The sequence below is a fragment of the Clytia hemisphaerica genome, unplaced genomic scaffold (genome assembly GCF_902728285.1).
Source record: "Clytia hemisphaerica strain Z4C2 unplaced genomic scaffold, Clytia hemisphaerica genome assembly, whole genome shotgun sequence".
In the NCBI taxonomy this organism is placed as follows: Eukaryota; Metazoa; Cnidaria; class Hydrozoa; order Leptothecata; family Clytiidae; genus Clytia; species Clytia hemisphaerica.
The window spans coordinates 47955-67635 of NW_027103248.1; the positions used below are offsets into that span (position 1 = coordinate 47955).

Below are 19681 nucleotides of genomic sequence, written 5' to 3' on the forward strand. Positions count from 1 at the left end.
ATGTCTGTACATGGGGGTGGAGGATATAGTGCCCGGAGGGGGGGGGGGGTAGTGAAAAATCTACAAGATTTGCCTTGTTCTGGGGGGGGGGTAAACTTGCTCTTGATAGGGTCAACTGATGCTTGTCCGGGGCGGGGGGGGGTTAGACCTGCTGTCCGGGGGATCAAAAGTCACAATGTCCAGGGGGGGGGGGGAATTTCCAAAAAATGTTATATCCTTCACCCCCCCATATTCAATTTTTTTCTGGAAAAGTCAAATGATTTTGATGGTGGTGGGCCATCATTCATATCAGAAAGTAGTATACAACAGATTTTTCTGACTAGCCATTTTTCTCAGTTTTAGATAAATTCTACTGTTTATAGAAAGAAGTTGAATGAAAGTTTTTATCACAAGTTCCATCAAAGCACAAAATGAGTTTTCTGGCATCAAAGAATGAAAAGTTAATTTTTTCTTCTTCATTTTCAAAAAAATTTAAAATTATTTTTCTCAAGTGTATATTGGTAGTTCTCTGAATTGAAAGATTTTGTTTACGCTTTATAGAATGGAATTCTTTAGTCGCATTTTTTAAGGGGGTAGTCATATGAGAAATTTGAAATGTCATTTTTTAAACTTTTTGTTATATCTTGTGAAGTAGTAAATATTTTTCAATGAAACTTTCCACAACTGTAGCACAACTATAAAGGATATGAAAAATTAAAAAAAAATTCTAAAAATAGCAAAGACGGGGGTAATATCGTCCAGGGGGTAAAAGCTATAAAAATATTGTGTCACCTTTTTAGGAAAAGCTAAGAAAGCTATTCAAAAAATTTTTTCTGGTGAAGGTTAATATTATGAAAGTCTCCAGAATGAGTGGAAAAATTTTTCAAAATTTCAAGCCAGGGGGTCTGGAACCTAAAATTTGTACTTTTTCAGTTTAAAAGTCAAAAAATGATTATTTTGAAAAACTGCTTCATTCATCCTGAGGCTTACCATAATGGAAAACTACCCTGAAAATTTCAAGTCAATAGCTTTTCTCAATCCTGAGAAAAGGCTGACAAGGTGCGCGAAAACCCCCTAAAACGTGTTTTGAGAAAACGGCGCAGAAAGTTGAAAATAGAGGTTTTTCTCAATTTTTCTGCGATACATAGACCGTTTTACAAAATTTTTACTGTGGTTGACCAAAATGGATTGATACATAACTTTTAATGTTGAAAAGGTACTGGAAATACTAAAATAGTCCAAGTTTTTTGAAAAAAATGGCCTTTCACGTGCTCCGGGAATCTCCAAGTATTTTGCGTCAACTCTGCGTACAACGCGTAAACATGGCTTTAAGTCAATTAAAGTGCATTTTCTCATCAAAAAACATATTGCCAACAAAATATATCATCCTTGTGCTCTCTCAAATCTGTTTATATCATTTACAGTTGAATTTCAGTGTTGATCTTAGGGAAACGTGTCTTCAGGTTGAACGTCAATCATGCATAGTTTTACTCAATTTTCCAGGATCGCCTCTGGCACCATGAGTGCCATGATTCATCAAAGACTAGATTTCCACTGGATTTAAGAATCATAATGGATACATCATTGAATGTGTTTGGTTCCTTGCTTCGAACCTTATTCAAAGTCTATAGTCCATCACTTTGAAAAGTTTTTTTCGATGTACAAGTTTTACTGTTTGAAAACATCAGTTTCGCAGAATCAAATTGTTGCTTTCACTCAAAATATAGGCTTCCAAAGCTTCCCCAGATGTGAGAAATGAAAGGAAACATTCAATAATATCATAATTCAATCCAAAACAATACATAAGCTCAGTTTCCATGTCAAAAACACAGCTGACTGCCTCCAAAATGTGAATGTTTTTGAAAATACCACTTCTTCGGTTACCATCTTTAATTACGTTATATTAAGAAATCCCGGGGAAAAAAGGCGGTATTGACTCAGACGCCCAAAAAGGGCGTAAAAAGAGCTTTCATTTGGTATGTCATGATGCTATGTTTAGAGCAGCCATACGGAAATGAGGCCCTAGCAACGGATGGGATTTCCCGTTGCTAAGGAGAAAATTGTATATCAGGGCTCATAAGAAACCCAATATATCGGCAGATATTTATGCTACGGCCTTGAAATTTTCAGGGTATGTTCAGGAAGGATAAAGGATCCTAAAAAGCCCTAAATCCCGAAATTGATAAATTTTTCACCAATTTTCAAAATCTCATATGACTACCCCCTTAAGGAATCTTTTTTTTAATGGATTAATATTTTTCATAAAAAAAACAGGGTATCTATGACCAGTGTGTACAATACATTCTCTATATTTTGTGTAGCGCTTCATTCAAAATGCATAATGCTGCAGGAGTCACGTTTCATGCGTCTTCGTCGTTGATGTGAAGTATTATGCGAAATTTTCGACTTTAAGTCGTCTTGTTTATATTTATATACGTCTCTGGTCGAAATTTGAGCTCGAAATCTTTTTTCTACCTGAACTTATTCAAGTTTTTCTGTCAATGACGTCATCAAAATGGCGGATTTTTCAGGGATTTTCCAGTTTTTTCGAGTTTGGTGTATTATGGGCTAAATTAAGCTTCTCCAAAAGAGCCAAAAAATAGGTATGTTTATGAGGTGGAAGTACATGCAGTTTTGAAAAAACCGAAAATGAGCCCCTTACGACCGTTGAGTAAATTGGCAAGTGCTATGACCTTGAAATTTTGACCAGTGGTAGATATGGATAATCGAAGATAATTTAAACTAGGTCACAGTGTGGATCTAAACCACACTGAAACGACCGCCTTCCATCACGCATCACGCTCGTAAAAGAGTGCGCGCACATTATTGACGCCTACATGTCATCTCCAGTACATTTTAGATTATTCATTGAAAACAGATTACAATATAGTAATTTTTCATGTCTCGATTATTCAATTCCGAATAAAAGACATTTAGCGGAAAAAAAGAGAAACACCTGGGTAATCTAGTTAAAAAAACCGAAAGTAAATGGCAGACAAAGTAATGAGCCAAGGCAAAACGAGATTAGCGTACCACTATGAAAGAAACCGCCTCCGGCGGTCGAAAATTTTGGTTTGGCTACCTATCTGGTTGGTATTTTACAGACTATGTTCTTAACTGTTTTAGGGGGGGGGCGTACGGGGTTTGTAATTACCGAAATACCGAACAATTTTGCTTTAATTTTCCGAAAAAATACTTGCAATTCCAATACCGATTGTAGACTTTTCAAAATAAGCTCTGAAAACCCATTTTTACCAGGGCCAATGTTGTTTTTATTGGATTTGGAGAGTTTGGGTGACAATTCCAGATGCCAAATCCACTCGACATTAAAGAAAATGAATTTTTGCAAAGTCTTCAGGCTATTTTTTCGTCTGAGATTGAAGGTTGAAGGTTCAATGAGTTTTGCTCTTCTTGAAGGTTCAATGAGTTTTGCTCTTCAACTTTTTCGAGAAGACATCTATTAGAACATATTTGAGATGGTTTAATCAATTATAAACAACTTTTTAGAGCTCTCTGGTGCTGAAGTTCACCCATTTTGAGTCATTTTGAGTCATTTTCATTCATTGGAAGTCATTGGAATTCTAAAACTTGCAAGAACTGCTAGCAAGCAAGGTGTCTTCTGCCAAATAATCACTTGTGGTTCATTTGGGGAATTTCCCAGGTGTCAAAAAGGCTTTTGTTGGCACTATTGAGCAATTTACAAGGTCTACAGACCTTTTATCCGAGATTGCACCTGTTCCTGGTTAATTTACAGAATATAAAGTTGTAATGATCAAAGTAGAAAACCCTTAAGTGAATTTTCGAATTAAATTTTCGGAAATTGGGACCTGTCAGAACGTAAAAATTGAAACGCAAAAATCACTGAAAAATGACTGAAAGTAGACGAAAAATTAAAAAAAATTCTAAATTCCACCCTGAAAATTGTCTGAAATAAGCATAAGTCGACCCTGTCAAGTACGAATGTTGAAAATTAGTAAATTTAGGACCCTGTCAGATATATTCAGAGCCTAAAAGAGTGACCCTGACCAGCCGCACGTCTCTGTGCCCAATTTTATGCTTACAAATAAAGACAGATTTAAGCTCATTCCTCCTTGAAAGCCAATTTTCTAGATCCAAATCTCATCCCCAAATATAAATGTTGTTGCCCAAATTGCAATTCTTTTTCTTCGGCAGTAAAAGTCCTTATTTATAATAACACAATATCAATTTATTTACCAAAATACTAATTGTTTGGGCACCTGACTTGAATCCTTCACAAAGACACCCCTTCTCACAGACCCACTGGGAACCCTTTCCACTGGAAAAATCGGCCAAAATATCGTCCCCAGTCGAAAATTATACTCTCGTTTTTGTTTACATTGAAAATAATCAGATAAGCTAATCCCCACTGCAAAATATTGTGTTATTTTTTCCATCCTCACTGAATTTTCTGGCAAGAAAACAAAAGAATTCAAATCCCCAGTCATCAAAAACATGGGAATATTAATCCCCATCAAGTTTTGGTCCGTTACTTTTACCCCCAATGGCTGATAAAATTCCACCGGGTCGTTAGAAGGGGGTGTACAATATAGCCTTGCTTTGTGCGCATACACGTTTTTTTTTTAAGAAACTAGTTTTACCAAGCAGCCTCAATGTTTCTTAAGAAATCGGCCTTTGGAGCCTTAAATGTTTCTTACATGTTTCTAAACTTTTTGACATAATCAGCCTCATGGAAGGCTGGATTGGAAAGTTCTTAAAAAAACCGAATTAAAAAATGTTATTTTCTCATTCTCAGCCTCAGCATGTTTCTTAGGTGTTTCTTAGTTTTTAGGCATTCTGAGCCTCGTGTTTCTTGAAAGTGTGTTTCTTAAAAAAAACAAAAACGTGTATATCCTTGCTTTTTGTAAAAGAGTGCGGGAGAACATACATTTGCAGGTGTTGGACCTATGAGTATATTGTCATCACATCTATTGCAATCCCTGATATACTCCCCATACTCTTTTATCAGAGTGATGGTACCCAGTTCTCCTTACAAGGCATGGGTCGACCAATGATATAGTAAAGCCCGAAGGGCTAGATAAGCGGCCTTGGTCAAAAAGTGAAGCTCATCTTTGGAAGGATTTCCTACCAAAGTCACGTGACATTACAATAGAATTTCAGCGATTGACCAATCAGAAGCTTCTCAGGTTTTGGAAAACAATAGCAACAATATTTTTTCCGATATTCACTTTTTTTTTGCCGAAGAAAGCTTAAAGTTGCTTATCTAGCCCTTCGGGCTTTACAGGTATCTGTGGGGTCGACCCAGATGAAACACTGTTCTTATAAAAAGGCGTGTAATCAAGAAGAGTATGTTATCCTAGCAGCACAGCACGTTACATCTACCTAATTTATATTATCTTTATATTTTAGGACATGGGTTAGATGAAAAATGTCTTCGTATGTTTCTGTGGCCAATGCTATCAAAGAAATTGAACATTGGCTTCGGTTGACATGCTTCCTACACGATCCTATAAAGAATTCTCTACTCCAAGTGCTTCACAATAAGTTAAAGGATTCATCTTACCAAGGAATCCCTGACAACCCTGTTGCATTGTATCAATTCTTTTCGAACAACAAAAACACTTTGAATCAACTGGTTCAGAATAAAATACTTAAAAAAGATCAGTTAGAATTGCTTTTACCTACTGGTGGAAATCAGACTTTTTCTTCAGAGTTTGATGTAACTTTAATCGCGTTACTCATTCAAAACTTTACTAACCTACCACCACCGAAGAAAGGCTGGAAAAACAAAAATCCACCATCGACAGACACCTCCATAGCTGCTTTTGTTATAAGAGCTCGTGAATGGAGAAATTTTATCAACCATATAGCAGCGAAAACCATTGATCTTATACTATTTCAGCAAAAATGGCAGGAAGGTTGCGATATTATCAAAGGTCTGAAGTATACATACAATACAACATTTTTGGAAACTATGCCTTTGGACCCAAAACACAATCTTGTTCTTAAATCTTTGAAAAAATGTTTTGCTAAATTGAAATCGAATCAGAAAACAATCTCAGATCAAGTTCAAGACATACAGTGTGATGTTTTTGACATCCAAATTGATGCTACTACTATCAAGAAAGATGTTGCAGATATTCGGAGAGATGTTGCTGACATTCAGGACAACGTTACAGATATTCGGAGAGACGCTGCTGATATTCGGAGAAACGTTGCTGACATTAACACAAACATTTCAGAAATGGACAAGGACCTAGGAAATGTCCAAAAGGAAGTTACAGAAATGAAAAATGAGATTCAAGACAAAGACGAAAGCATTGCTGTCATTAAAAGCGACATTAAAAATGTAAACACTGAGAACATTGACAGAGATAGCAAATTCGCAGATTTGAAAGAAAATGTCTATGAAATGGCCAAGCAAATTGATAATATTTCTCAAGCCGTTGAACTCCTTAACAATTTGAGTCCAAAAGAAACGAAATCAGGTAAATCACCAAAGGAGTATTACACAATATATTGTCATTAAGTAGACCTAGGGATAAGATTTTTCCTTTTTCCATTTCTTTAAAAATACGATTTTCCTTTGATTATTGGGCTATTCCATTTATATCCATACAAGGGGTTGGACGAACATCTCCAGGGGGTAATTCGAGCAGAATTTCCCGGGGTCTAAAGGCCGGTCTCCACTTGCGCGCGCTGCGATCGCACTTTTTGGCTTCAATCCTTTTTGCTTGGAAAAAAGATTACGTCATAAAAATGAAGCGCGCGCCTGAAAAAAAAGTTGAACACATTTCAACTTTTTTCACCTGTTACGTCAGATCGCGCCAATGGAGTTGCTTCATTTTACTTTTGACCAACAGCGTGAAAGCTTTGCTCGAAAAAGTGCGAGCAAAGCGCGCGCAAGTGGGGACCGGCCTTAAAAGAGTGCTTTTTTGACTTGAAAAGGTTCGCCCACCCTCTTGTATGGAAATTTAAAGGAATGGCCCATTCACTAGGTGAGAGATAGCAAACAACAGGATTTTAAGCTGAGGCTAATTCAAATGTATTAAATGTGATTCTATCTTGTTCCATAGGCTGTGACGATTTTTGTCTCCTGGAGGTTCGACAATACGTATCATATAAAATTGGTGACCAAAATGCTAAGCTTCTCCAAAGATTAGGAAAAGATAAAAATGATGAAACCAACGTCGAGGAAGCTATTGAGAATGTTCCCTGGTTTGAATTAAGGAAGAATTTAATGAAACTTGGGCGGTGTGACATGGTCGAGTATATAGAGAAGAATACTCTGATTACTGAAGGTTAGTAACTTTGATTCGAATTCAAATGAAACTTTTTATCAATAGTCTAGATTGATTGGTACATTGGCACAGTGTATTGCCCCTAAAATGCTGGTTGCCCCCCCCCCTAGAAACGAAAAATTACTAGTTTTATATAGTTATATTTCAGTAACTTTGAAAGAAGATCGCTGAAAACTAATATTTTTACATTAAACATGAAAAATGGCAACACCGTTTGAGAAGAACCTCTTAAAAGTGCCTACAGTATGTGGGTCGTCAAAACGTCGATCAAATTTAAAATTTCTCTCAAATCTAGAGGAAAAGAGGTTTTACAAAAACTTTTGCTGCATGAAAAACTTTAACATCTCTGCTTTATTTCCCGAAAGTTCTTTTTCAAAATTTTCAATTTCAACAATATTTTTCAATCGCCTAAGATAGGTAGCTTTTTTCTGATGGCCCCCAAAACGAAGGTTTGCGATTTTAGCGATTTCTCGAAATGTCTTTAAGATATGAATACAAAATTTTGTCCATATGTTGGAAATGTGATTTAGAGGGTTTTGGGCATAAATTTGTTTGATAAAATTTTTACAGTATACCCCTGGTTGTCAAAACGGAGGTTTGGGGCCCCCAAAACGTAGGTGTAGTTAAAATCAAAAAATAGTCCCATTTATGTATGGAATGGGTTGTGAAAATTTTAGAAAAAAAGCTTAACTGAAACTGAAAATATTAAGCTTTAAAGGTATTTTTCTCCTATATTTTGCAAAAAAATGACAGAATTTGCCGTTTTTGCTGATTCAGCGAAAAATTTTATATATAATGTTAATTTTTTGTTATAAACTATTTACTCAAGCTGATAGGAATGGAATTCCAAGATTTTTTGCTGTGTCTCATATTTAGATTTTTCAGCTTTATCAATGCTGATTCTAGGGTCCCAAAATACTGGTTGACCTTTAAGATGCTATATCTTTTACCCATCCTCTAAAGTTACAGATGTATCTGGATTTTCTGAACGGCATTAGGTGTAGAAAGTTTCCTATACCCGATTTTCATAACTTATTTTCAATATCCAAGGAGCTAGAGTGAGTTATATGCAATTTTTATCTAATTTTGGTGTTAAAATATTTCCTTCAGACGCAAATATGTTATTTTGAAGCTGTCTCAAACCATAAAAAACATGCTCATGTGTAAGTTTAACCATCATTATCTCAGAATAAATAAAAATCGTTTAATTCTGATAAATCTACAAGTCAGAATTCTCATTTTAATGACGACCTCCGTTTTGGGGCCGCCTCCGTTTTGGGGGCCATATACTGTATATATTTTAGAAACATCAAACATAGAATGACTTAGAAACTCAAAAAATTATTGGTAATTCGTAAAATAACTCAAGAATTCTTTTGTTTTCGTCTGCGTGTGTTCAACTTCGATTCTATCATGAGCAGCGGAAAAGTGTCTTGTTTTCTGTTATCTTTTTTAATTTTAAGAATTCGTTACATTTTGAATCTCGATACTGAACTGATGACAATTGTGATAACTTTTCAGAAAAATGTTTCTCTCTTACTGTAAGGTAGCCTGGAAATCCAGGCGGTAAACTATTTCACAGTCTAGTTTTTGATATTTTATGTCCTGGTTTATAGCCTGGTCTCCTTAAAGCGATTTGCATTCTCAGATGAGAGTGCAGTCCGCTTGCTTGCACTCACTTCGCTAAAGCCGTAAGGCCCGATCTACATGACACGGGTAAATTCTGTAACAAAAATAAGACTATTCCCCCTTGTTAGTGTGGATATAACTTCTTGATACATAAAAACATGAAAAAGAAGAAACAGATGCGAGTTTATTTTCTAAGAAAACATGATTGGTCATGGTGATAATTTAATGGGATAAACTTTCGCGGGGATTAAATTTCGCGGATTTGGGTGTCATCCGCGAAAATCCGCGAAATTAAGTCCCAATGGAAATTTGGAAGGGCCTCTTCCGCGAAAAATTTCTAAACAAAACTCAAAATATGTCAGATAAATACTATTTGAATGGTTACTTGATTCAAAGAAGCGCTAATAATGTGCATTTCAACAACCAACATGCATGATTTAGCAGTAAAATCCACACAATCGTGAAAATATTGCCACCCGCGAAATTAAGTCCCCGTGAAAATTTTGAATTTCGCGGATAGTCCCAACCGCGAAATTTAATCTCCGCGAAAGTTTATCCCATTAAAGTACATGCAAACTTGTTTATGGACTTTGGTGTAATCTTTGGATGTTTTAAATGGTTTTAGATCTTGTAAGAATGTTTTGTTTTGTTTTTGTTTGCTGCCCTGGGTTGGCTAGGAAAGTTTTGGAAACATGGGTTTGCATTTTCATTCTTTAGGGAGACCAAGCTAAATAATTTTAGAACTTTGTATTTTGAGGGAAAGCTTATTAAATTTTGCCAATTATAGATTAAAGGGTATTAACAATAGGTTTGTTAATGGAAGGTCAAAATCTTTTAATGAAGAGTCTAAATTTTTTCAATGATTAGTTTGTTAAGGGAATCCCCTAACCAAGCCAAAATTTTGTGCATCCCTCTTGTTCGTACGTACCCACAGACAGACAGACAGACATGGTGAAGTTTGTCTTGCAGGTCTGTCTGTCGGTCCCTCTGTCTGTCTGCCATAACGGTTTTTATTTCGTTTGGGTTGAGTTCCAGTGACGTCCTCTTATTCGAGGTTCTTCAGGCGTCCGGAATAATAGAAAGTATCCATAAGTTGGATGAAAGTTGCTGAAATGGGCGATTGGATTTCAAACAATGCTTCCTTACTTCCCTGGAGCTTCACAATTTTATTTGTATTCTATGATTTTTGTGCCGCCTTGGGAGAAAACTTTAAAATTTTTAATCTCGACACCGAAACAGAGTGATCAAAGATCGCGCGTGTTGGAATAGAGACCCGATAGAGAGAGGCTAGTTTAGCTAAAACCTATGAGAAAAATATATTTCTTAATATGAAGGAAATACCCGACAGCAATAGAACAGAGTACGTTCTTTTTACTGGAAGCTTTTAAAATCTTCCCCTTTTATCTCATTTCCAGGGCTATATGAAGCGTCAAGATTGTTGAAGCAAAAAACCATCAAAAAGTTGATTGATTGGCTAGTAAAAGAGCCATTCTCGCTTTCAAGTTCAAATACATGTTATGTGCCTAGAGAAGAGAAATTTGTCAACTTAACCATCCTTAATAGCACGGAATACGAGAAGAAATTCAGCAATTCTGATCGTGAAATTCTGATGAATCAAAGATTGAAGACAAAAGACGGCATGAAAATGGTTGACTTATTCCAGAAAGACGATGACATTGTGGTTGCAAGGGGAGTTGCAGGTATGTAGTGAAGAAGATATAATTTTCAAGTTAAGAAAGTATATTTTTACGGAACAAATTTTACAAAAACAAAAGGCTCCGAGGCCTAAATTTTAAGAACATTTCGATGCTTTGCAAATTGTAGATTATGCGACTTACAAAATGTTGAAAAATAAGATATTTTAAGAATGTTTTCTAAACTTTTTTTCTAAAAGTTCAGAATATCAATGGGCTTTGAACGTATTTCTGCTAAAGAAAATTACTTAATTTAAATAATTTTTTTGACTATTTAAGGTTGTGGGAAGACAAGTCTAGTTGAGATGTACAATCTGAAGTGGGCCAAAGGTGAACTCGACACCGACTTCAAAATAGAATTTATGTTCACTTTCGCATGTCGAGAACTAAACAATCTTGTAAACGAAAAAACGACATTAGAGGAGCTTTTCAAGACGTGTTATCCAGATGTATTTGAATTAATCACTTTGGACGATTTAAAAAGTTTAGGAAGTAAAGTTATGATTGTGATCGATGGATTGGACGAACTTCACAATATATACGAACTTGAAAACAAGTCAGTGTCCGACATTCATCACGTGAAAACTGCCCAAAAGTTAATCGATCAGAAATTTATTCCCGGACATAAAACAATCGTTTGTGGTAGACCTAAAGCGTGTCAATTCTTACAAAATTCTGTCTTGAATACAAGAACCACTAAGACGGTGGAAATATGTGGTTTCACATATAAAAATACCATAGAGTACATTCGTAAGTTCTTCAACAACAAGGAGAAATCCACAAGATTAATAAAAAAACTTCGGCAATCTGACAACTTGAGACAAATGTGCACAATTCCAATATTCTTGTGGATAGTGTGCCATATATTCAATGAACAGCTCATACCGACCAATTTAGAAACAATAACTGAGATTTATTTTTACAGTTGCCTTGTATTCCTGAGAAACCATCTGCGTATCAATAATTCTTCAGCAACAATGGACTTTCATACCATTGTGAATGACCGAAAAATTTTGAATATTATATACTCCTTGATGAAATTATCTACCAAGTTATACATGAACAATCAAGTGATATTCACATCAAAAGAAATGGGAGAAATTCAATTTGAATGTGACCTCGAGAAAACAGGCTTTTTTACAAAGTTTGAAGGAAGTACGATGAAGGAGCCAACTTTTCAATTTACTCACCTCGTTTTCCAAGAATTCTTTAGTGGGATGTATCTGGCAATCACAAAGTCTGTGGCATTGTACAAATCGAATCGAGAATTAACCAGTTGTCTACCAACAATCTTGGGAGTTCAAAGAATGTTAAGTAACATAGAAAACAAACTTTTCGTCGCTTTTTTTAATAACCTTGAGCAAATTTACCAGAGCACACCAAAGACTTTAATAGAAAAAGCACTTAGTCTGAAAAATCGTATCAAATTCAATAAATACATATCGGACCAGAAAAAACTACCAAATTGTATGATTCGAAATAAAACAGTATTCATTGATTTTGAAGAACCGAAATGTACTGATTTTTTGGCTACATATTTTGAAGCCCGATTTGAAATTGACAACATTCGTAGCTTAAGTAATTTTCAAGTTGAAAATGTTAGACGCTTCGGCAATAGGAATGTCCATTTCTTCATTACTCAGCATAATCTACCGGCGAAGTTACCATCATATTGTAAAATCCAGTCAAACTGCTTAAAAGTCGAAAATGAATATAGTTTCGGAGAATGGATGCGCTTTGTTGCAGAAGATAAACATCGTATTGATAGATCTACGTTTCCAGATGGTGACATTATAATTGACGAATCATATTCTATAAAAAGTCCATACTTTGTTCAGTCACTCTACTTTATGACACAAATAAGGAAGCTTGAATCAACAGATTTTCCAAAAGGTTTCATTTTAAACAATACGCTAATGATAAGTAACCTTCTTGAAGATCTCCAGACTTTCATTGGTATTGTGTTTAAAGAAAAACTGAAACTACCGCAAATGAGTCATTGCTTAGCTGACGAAACCTTAATATTCGATATTGACATTGAGAAAATTATCTTTATCTTAAAAGCCGCAAATATCAGGACAATTGAGATACCTGAATATTACCTTGTGTTATCAGATAAGGAAACAATTGAATTGAAACAGACACTTTGTTCTCCATTCACTAAACGACTAGAAACAGAAAAAATTGATGTTATGAAAAAAGGATTGAGTCTTTGTCAATTAAAGGAATCGCTTTCAGATGATGAAATTGAACACATTCATTCTCTTTTACAAAATGCAAATATAAAACTTTTACAATCCAAAATAAATCATGATATATGTCCCTATGGTCCCTTTGGTATGTTTGAAATAAATTGTAATCACCCACAATGGCAGCTAAAATTAGCTTATCCAGAAAGTTATGACATTAATTATAACAACGTATCAGAACTTTCCCTTCGAGGGGTACCCGAAAAATATTACGTACAATTCAATGATTGGATGACAGAAATGAACAATCCAATTATTAAGGAATTTGACTTCGATCTTGAAGAATCAGTCGTTAACAAAGAATTCGTGAAACTGGTGAGAAAATGCGTCAAAACAAATCTAAAAATAATTCATGTCCGATTCACAGAATATGTTGCTGGGTACGGTTTGTGTGAAGAGGATGAAATAACTCTACGTTTTAATCATCCATCCATGCAATATTTATTGTATTTGGAAACATTTTGTGAAGAGTTTCTACCAGAGCGCGTCGTGTTTTCATCGACGATAGGTGATGGAGTCAAAACGGAGAACGGAAGAGAAATGATTCGATCGATGCTTACTTATGTTATCGAGAAGAAGATGTGGGTAACGGTGTGGAAAACGAAAGAAAACAATATCGTTGAAAATTTTAAGAAAGAAAACAAATTCGATACTTACGAGAACCTAAAAATGTTTTGAAAAATATACTGGGTTTTCATATATAATGCTCTGGGTATAACGAAAGGAGGAAACCGGATTTAATATATTGCGCTGTGTGCACTGTTTTTTATACCGGGTGCGCCACAAAAAAGTTTCTCTCTTTAAAACTTACTTTCTTGAAATCTAAAAATTTTAAAAGAACCATTCCTATTTCATTGGAAAGAAGAAAGATAAACTTAAAATTTGATGGGTCATTTATTCGATTCATTAGATCAAAAGTTATGCTCAATTGAATAAAAAAATTACTTTCGGAAAGTGCTCAAAAACGTTAAAAATCGACCTATCAAATTAAACAGAAGCATAATTACATGATACATCAGTATTTTCGTTTCAGTCATTAAAAATGAGAATTAGCTGTCTAAATGACTTCTTCTTATTTAAAGGAAGGTTGAATTTCAATGAAAGGAAGAAAATTCGTCGAAAAAGGCCAAAAAATCTGGTAAAATTCATAAAAATACATCAAATACTGTATGGGTTTCGAGGTAGATCCAGCCTTACATAGATTTTATCCAGTCTAAAACCAAAAATCTGAGGAAAATTTCGGTAAATTTAAATTAAATTGATTTTGATGAAGATTTTAAACCCTTTTGACCTTTCAGTTTCAAAATTTATGTGTTTAGTTACTGAAAAATGCTCTTAATCATGTAAAGGCTATTGCGATTGCCAATTTAAAGTAACAATTTGATAGGTTAATTTTAAACGTTTTCGAGCACTTTCTGAAAGTAACTTTTTTCTTCAATTGAGCATAACTTTTGATTTAATGAATCGAATTTAATAAATAACCCATCGAATTTTAAGTTTATCTTTCTTCATTCCAATGAAATAGGAATGGTTCTTTTAAAGTTTTTAGATTTCAAGAAAATTAGTTTTAAAGAGAGAAACTTTTTTGTGGCGCACCCGGTATGAACAATTTCATTATAAGAGTAATAAGGCTAAAAAAACGTCGACTGAAGCCAAGCATGAAATAAATAAATTTTAAGCAATTTAGCAATAGCAAGTAAATTAGTAAAAGTCGGAAATAAGCTATCATACATGCTTTTTTTTTATAAGAATACACTTAATAAGAATGTCCATGATGTAAATGGCCAAAAAATTAAGAATATGGTAAGAATATCACCATCATAGAATTTAGCAGCTGAAACTAAGAATGCCATTTTTAATGCATTTTAACCTGTAGATTGCCAATTTCGATCTTAACCTAAGAATACCGTAAGAATATTTTTGGATGATTTTCGCAAAAAGTTAAGAATATCCATGATGAAACGAAAAAACACCATTCTTTTAAAAAAAAAAGCGTGTACCTACCATACCTCCGCCGAACCTATATTCTTATAAATAGATTGTAATGTTTTCGAAGTTTTACCAAAATAGGTTTCCAGCGAATACACGTTTTTTTATAAGAACAAACTATATAAGAACATAAGGCTTCGATGGCTAAAAATGTTAAGAACAAGTTAAGAACATTTTAAGGCTTTACAGACTCTAAAATGGCCAATTTCTTATGAAAATCGACAAAAATGCTCACAAAATGGTGAAAATAAGAACATGTTAAAGAACATTATTAGGCTTAAAGCTCAAAAAGTTAAGAACATCCTAAGGCTTCAAAAAATTTGGATGTTCTTATAAAAAAACGTGTAGTGCAGTTACCCCGGAGGAGGGGGGAGGGGTGAGGGTGTTTGTGAGGTGACGGGAGTGTCTAAGCCAAAGTTCGAAGCTTGATCCTTAATGAGACTGAATTTATTTTACCAATTTTTAGCTCAAAATAACTAGATTTTATAACCTTTTGAGGGAGACAATTTCTGATATTTCGTAATTTTGGACCCTTTCAAAGGGGCAATTGTTAATTTATCGTTTATGTACCCGTTTGAGAGACTTTCGTGGGTTTAAAAAAGGAAACCTTATGGCTCGCACACACCCGACACCCATTTTCACCAAGCACACCCTCCCCCCCGGGGTAGTTACTTTTCTTGACTTTCAATAGATTTATCTTAAAATATTTTTCTTACTCAAGTATTTACACACTTTTTTATAAGAATATTTAGGTTGAAGCTTTCGCAACTGCAGTAATTCGTTTTCGTTCCCAACTTTAAATTAGAGCAGATTGAGGGTGAGTTTTTATAAACCCAAGTTGAATTTATATATCTATTTAAATGAATTAATTTCAAGAAAGCCAATTAGAATATTTTAGGCTTTAAATTGTCCAAAATTTAAGCCCATTCTTATAATACACATGTTTTATACAGCGTTTTTGAGGTTGCCATCTCCCAATGTATGATAGTTTGATTACACGTTTTTTTCTATAATAAGGCGAGACCAACTTGATTAGTTGTTTTACGGACCCAACCGACCCTTAAATCCCAAAAAATCGAAATAAAAATAAAATTGAATCTGGTAGTGCATTTTTATTTTCATTGCTTTACAAACTGTCAAGTTCTCAAAAACTATCAAATTTTTCCAAGGTACTGAGAATTTTATGTTCAATTCTTCATTTTATCCATAATTCGACCTTTTTGTGTCTTTCTATAATTTTCTATTTCGCATTTTTGTAAGAATTTAGTAGTTTTTGCCTTTTTAGGAGATTTTATAGGTGAAATTATAATTTTATTTTTATTTTTTCGCCGACCGACCGACCCTCTTTTTTGGGTAGCTTGGCCCGTAAATCAACAAATTAAATTGGCCTCGCCTAATTTACTCTATAAGAATATTTATGATGAAATTAGCCAAAAAGTAAGGATATACTAAGACAGCGAGTGCCAAAAAAAGTCCTGCAGTAGACCACAGCTACAAGTAGAAAAACCTTTGTTAATGAATTTCTAGTTTCACTCTTTAAATTAAGATTCTCTTTGAACAAAATAACGAAACATTTTATCTCTAGATAAGATGTATTATTCTGATATTGGCAATTTTTAGAATAAAATTTAATCAATAAATTTACCTTATTTCTTATTTTTTGTATTTTAACTGTAAAATAGATTACTCGAATGGATACTATAATTTTACTATAATAGATTCTATTAGATTATTGTGAATATGTATACCTTAAGGGGAGAAATTTTGGCGGGAACTTAATTTGGCGGATTTGGTCAAAATCCACCAAATTAAGTTCCCGCCAAATTTAATTTTTTCCGCCATCCGCCAAATTTAATTCCGCCAAATTTAAATTGCCCTATTTAATCCCCCAAATGTGTGCTATATCAGGCCTTAAAACAGGTTTTTCCTTTTTTAATAGCGTTTTTTGGCCAAAAATATCCTTCATCCACCAAATCAAGTTCCCACGAAATCTATTTTTAAGCCATCCATGAAATTAAATTCCCTATGAAAAAACTTTTTCGACCATCCACCAAATTAAATTCCCGCTAAGGTACTTTCAACCTCCTTCCCTGCGTATTATCAGCTTTTTGATGCCTATTGATAGCGCCAGATAATACCCTAGCGATGTCCGCTGTTTGATATGAAGATTACATAATTTAGAAACAAAACGTCAGATTTTATTTGTTCCTGGATTTGAAACCATTTGGCATTGCAGCCACTGACCTTTATATACCCTGGACCAAATTTCTCAATCCTGGCAGTGCAAAATCTTTGATCGAAGTTTTTTGAAAAGTGGTACTCTAATGGAGGTACTACTCAATAGCGGTGTAAATGCATCGAAAGCGATAGATCTACTTTTTCTCTTAAACTTTTGATGATGTAGTGCCGTTAGATACTAATTTTTAACACTGCAATGGCTTCTTTTAAGGGTACCAATTCAAGAAAGGGGCTGTTAGTGGTGGAAGGACAACCCATGATAAAAATGCTCTGTGTAGCTCAAAAAAACCTAGGCTAGGTATGACTGAAAAAAGCTTAACAAGTGATACTAGTTATGCATTTAACACATTTATAATTGATATCTACGTGACGCGACCATTAAACAATCATTCAGAACACAAATAGTGACGATCTATTAAAATTAGTCGTTTGCTTCTTACAAAAAAACGTTAAAAAACAAAATTTCATGCTCTTGAAATATTCTTTCATATTCAAGACTTCGTGAGCAAAAAAACATCTATCTCATCAAAAAATTGAGTAATTTGGCTAAGAACATTGATGTATGCTTATTAATAGTGATTCTTATAGATAAAGATGCGTTTTTTGAGCTGCAAAATTATTTTTTTAGAAAGATCTGCTTGAGCCATCTTTTGCCTATTTTCATGCAAAAAAAATCAGAAAAAAACAATGATCCAATATTTCACAAAGTCCTAAAAACCCTATTTTTAGCCGTTTTTCAGCTGAAATTTACCCCCCAAAAATTTTTTTTTTAAATCGAGCTCCGTCACATTCGAGGGTTTATAGTTATGCATCTTTGTGCAAAAAATCATAAAGAATGAAAGAGCCAATCTCGAGAAAAGCTAATACCCAAGTAATTGATAATGTGCTTATAAAAAAATATCGAATTTGGCCAGCTTTTCTGTAAAAACACGCCAAGCAACCAAAATTTCATGTCTAAACACACATATTCTTCAAAACTAAGCCCTCATAAGCAAAAAAAACATCTATCTCATAAAAAAATTGAGTAATTTGACTAAGAACATTGATGTATTCTTATAGATAAACATGCGTTTTTTGAGCCAACAAAAATCTGTTTGAGCCATCTTTTACCTACGATGGTACCCTACTTTCATGCAAAAAATCAGAAAAAATTAATGATCCAATTTTTCACAAAGTCCATAAAACCCGTTTTTTAGCCGTTTTTGGCCCAAATTTTGGGCAAAATTTTTTTTTTTCGAAAATCGGGCTCCGTTTACATTCGAGGGTTTATAGTAACACATCTTTGTGCAAAAAATCTGAAAAATCTTATGAGCCAATTGAGAGAAAAGCTAGTAACTAACGAACGATCGAACGGACGAACATACAACGGTTAATTTATAGGACCTCCACCGGGGTAGGTCCAAAAACCAGATTTTATATAGCCCAGGTTCCACTAAAAGCTTTTTGATAGGCTGGATAGCGCGATTAAGTGGCCCGATAGTACATGGTAGATCTCGATTATGAGCTTTTGCTTTAGGTGGACTGTAATATAGTTCTAGTCGTTTTTTGAACGTATTTTTTGAAGCGATATTTTATTTGAAGATAAGGGATCGTAAATCTGGTTGGTTACTGCATGATAAAAATTGCTCCATTTCTGATTTCTAAATGAACTCTTTTGGTCACACGATTGCTATTATATAGCATTTTAAGTTACAATCATTTAATGTATCTCCTTCTATAATATGCTTACACAGCATTTTTAAACAAAAGAAACGACGACTTCCCCCCTTTGGGCGTCGCATTAGCCCAAATAGCGAGGTTAAGCACGGGTTTATTTTGACCGTAAAGTGCGATACCGTAGGCCTGTACATAAGATTTCACTTGCATGATTTGCTTTGGCAAGTTATGTACAGGCACTGTACAGTTATGGTACACTTTTTTTTGTATATATTTTGCTTTGTCAGCATAGAGCACCTCCTTTCTTTATCATAATAATAATAATAATAACAAACTTACGTTGAGTCATGCAATGAGAGCTGTATAGAGGTACGGTCATTCTTCACATGAACAATACATCTACGAGGGAAGGATAATAAAGTTGACTTAAAATTTCAGACGGTAATATTTCGTTCACTCGCCAAAATTAGTTCTCGCCAAAATAAGTTCCCTTAAGGTATTTTTGATCTGGAAGAGCCATGACTATGCCTATGCACCATAAATTTGATGCCGTCAATTTGAAGCCAAAGTGCTGCAGAAAAGCGGAGCGGAGGTTTATTTTAGCCAGATTCATCAAAAAATGCTTACTTTCTTATATCTGAAGGAGTAGCCTGGAGTAGCCAAAAATTCATGCACTGTGAAGCGCCAAGCTTGAAATTGCCACCCAAAGATAAACGCCAGTTCGTCAAGGTAGTGGTTGGACATCATTCAATTTTAGCAATTCCAATAAATTTCTTTTTTTCGGAATTCTTATTTGCTAAAGAAAGAAAAAAGCAAAATGTTGAGATCCAACCTGATATGTCATCTTGCAGAAACGCTTCCTCAAACTTGATAAATTGTACTGGTCCAGGCAAAAGTAATTCCAGTCTGGACTTTTCAATTCCAATACCCGGGGGTGCACTTAGCTAAAAATGGACACTGGGTATGT

The 19681-nt window shown here is 34.6% G+C and overlaps 2 protein-coding genes across 2 annotated transcripts in view; one reads left to right on the forward strand and one right to left on the reverse strand.

The window, feature by feature from the left end:
- The window catches only part of LOC136824667 (uncharacterized), a 50631-nt gene extending 31203 nt beyond the window's left edge, over positions 1-19428 (reverse strand). The window contains exons 1-2 of the mRNA XM_067080708.1: positions 19342-19428; positions 19054-19113 (exon numbers count right to left, since the gene is read on the reverse strand). Of these exons, the coding sequence (XP_066936809.1) occupies positions 19054-19093 (40 nt within the window). The 5' untranslated portion in view covers positions 19094-19113; positions 19342-19428. The remainder of the gene's footprint in view (positions 1-19053; positions 19114-19341) is intronic.
- On the forward strand, positions 5387-13509 carry LOC136824792 (uncharacterized). The gene is made up of 4 exons (XM_067080773.1): positions 5387-6446; positions 7035-7259; positions 10304-10588; positions 10862-13509. Exons 1-4 carry the CDS (start codon positions 5387-5389, stop codon positions 13507-13509), a joined length of 4218 nt encoding a protein of 1405 aa, XP_066936874.1.
- Positions 19429-19681: the final 253 nt, after the last annotated feature.

Excerpts from the sequence above, each read along its gene's own strand:
- LOC136824792 (XM_067080773.1), top strand. The coding sequence starts at position 5,387 with ATGTCTTCGTATGTTTCTGTGGCCAATGCTATCAAAGAAATTGAACAT. Across the intron at positions 6,447-7,034 it reads TCCAAAAGAAACGAAATCAG|GCTGTGACGATTTTTGTCTC; the intron begins GTAAATCACCAA and ends CTTGTTCCATAG. Across the intron at positions 7,260-10,303 it reads GAATACTCTGATTACTGAAG|GGCTATATGAAGCGTCAAGA; the intron begins GTTAGTAACTTT and ends TCTCATTTCCAG.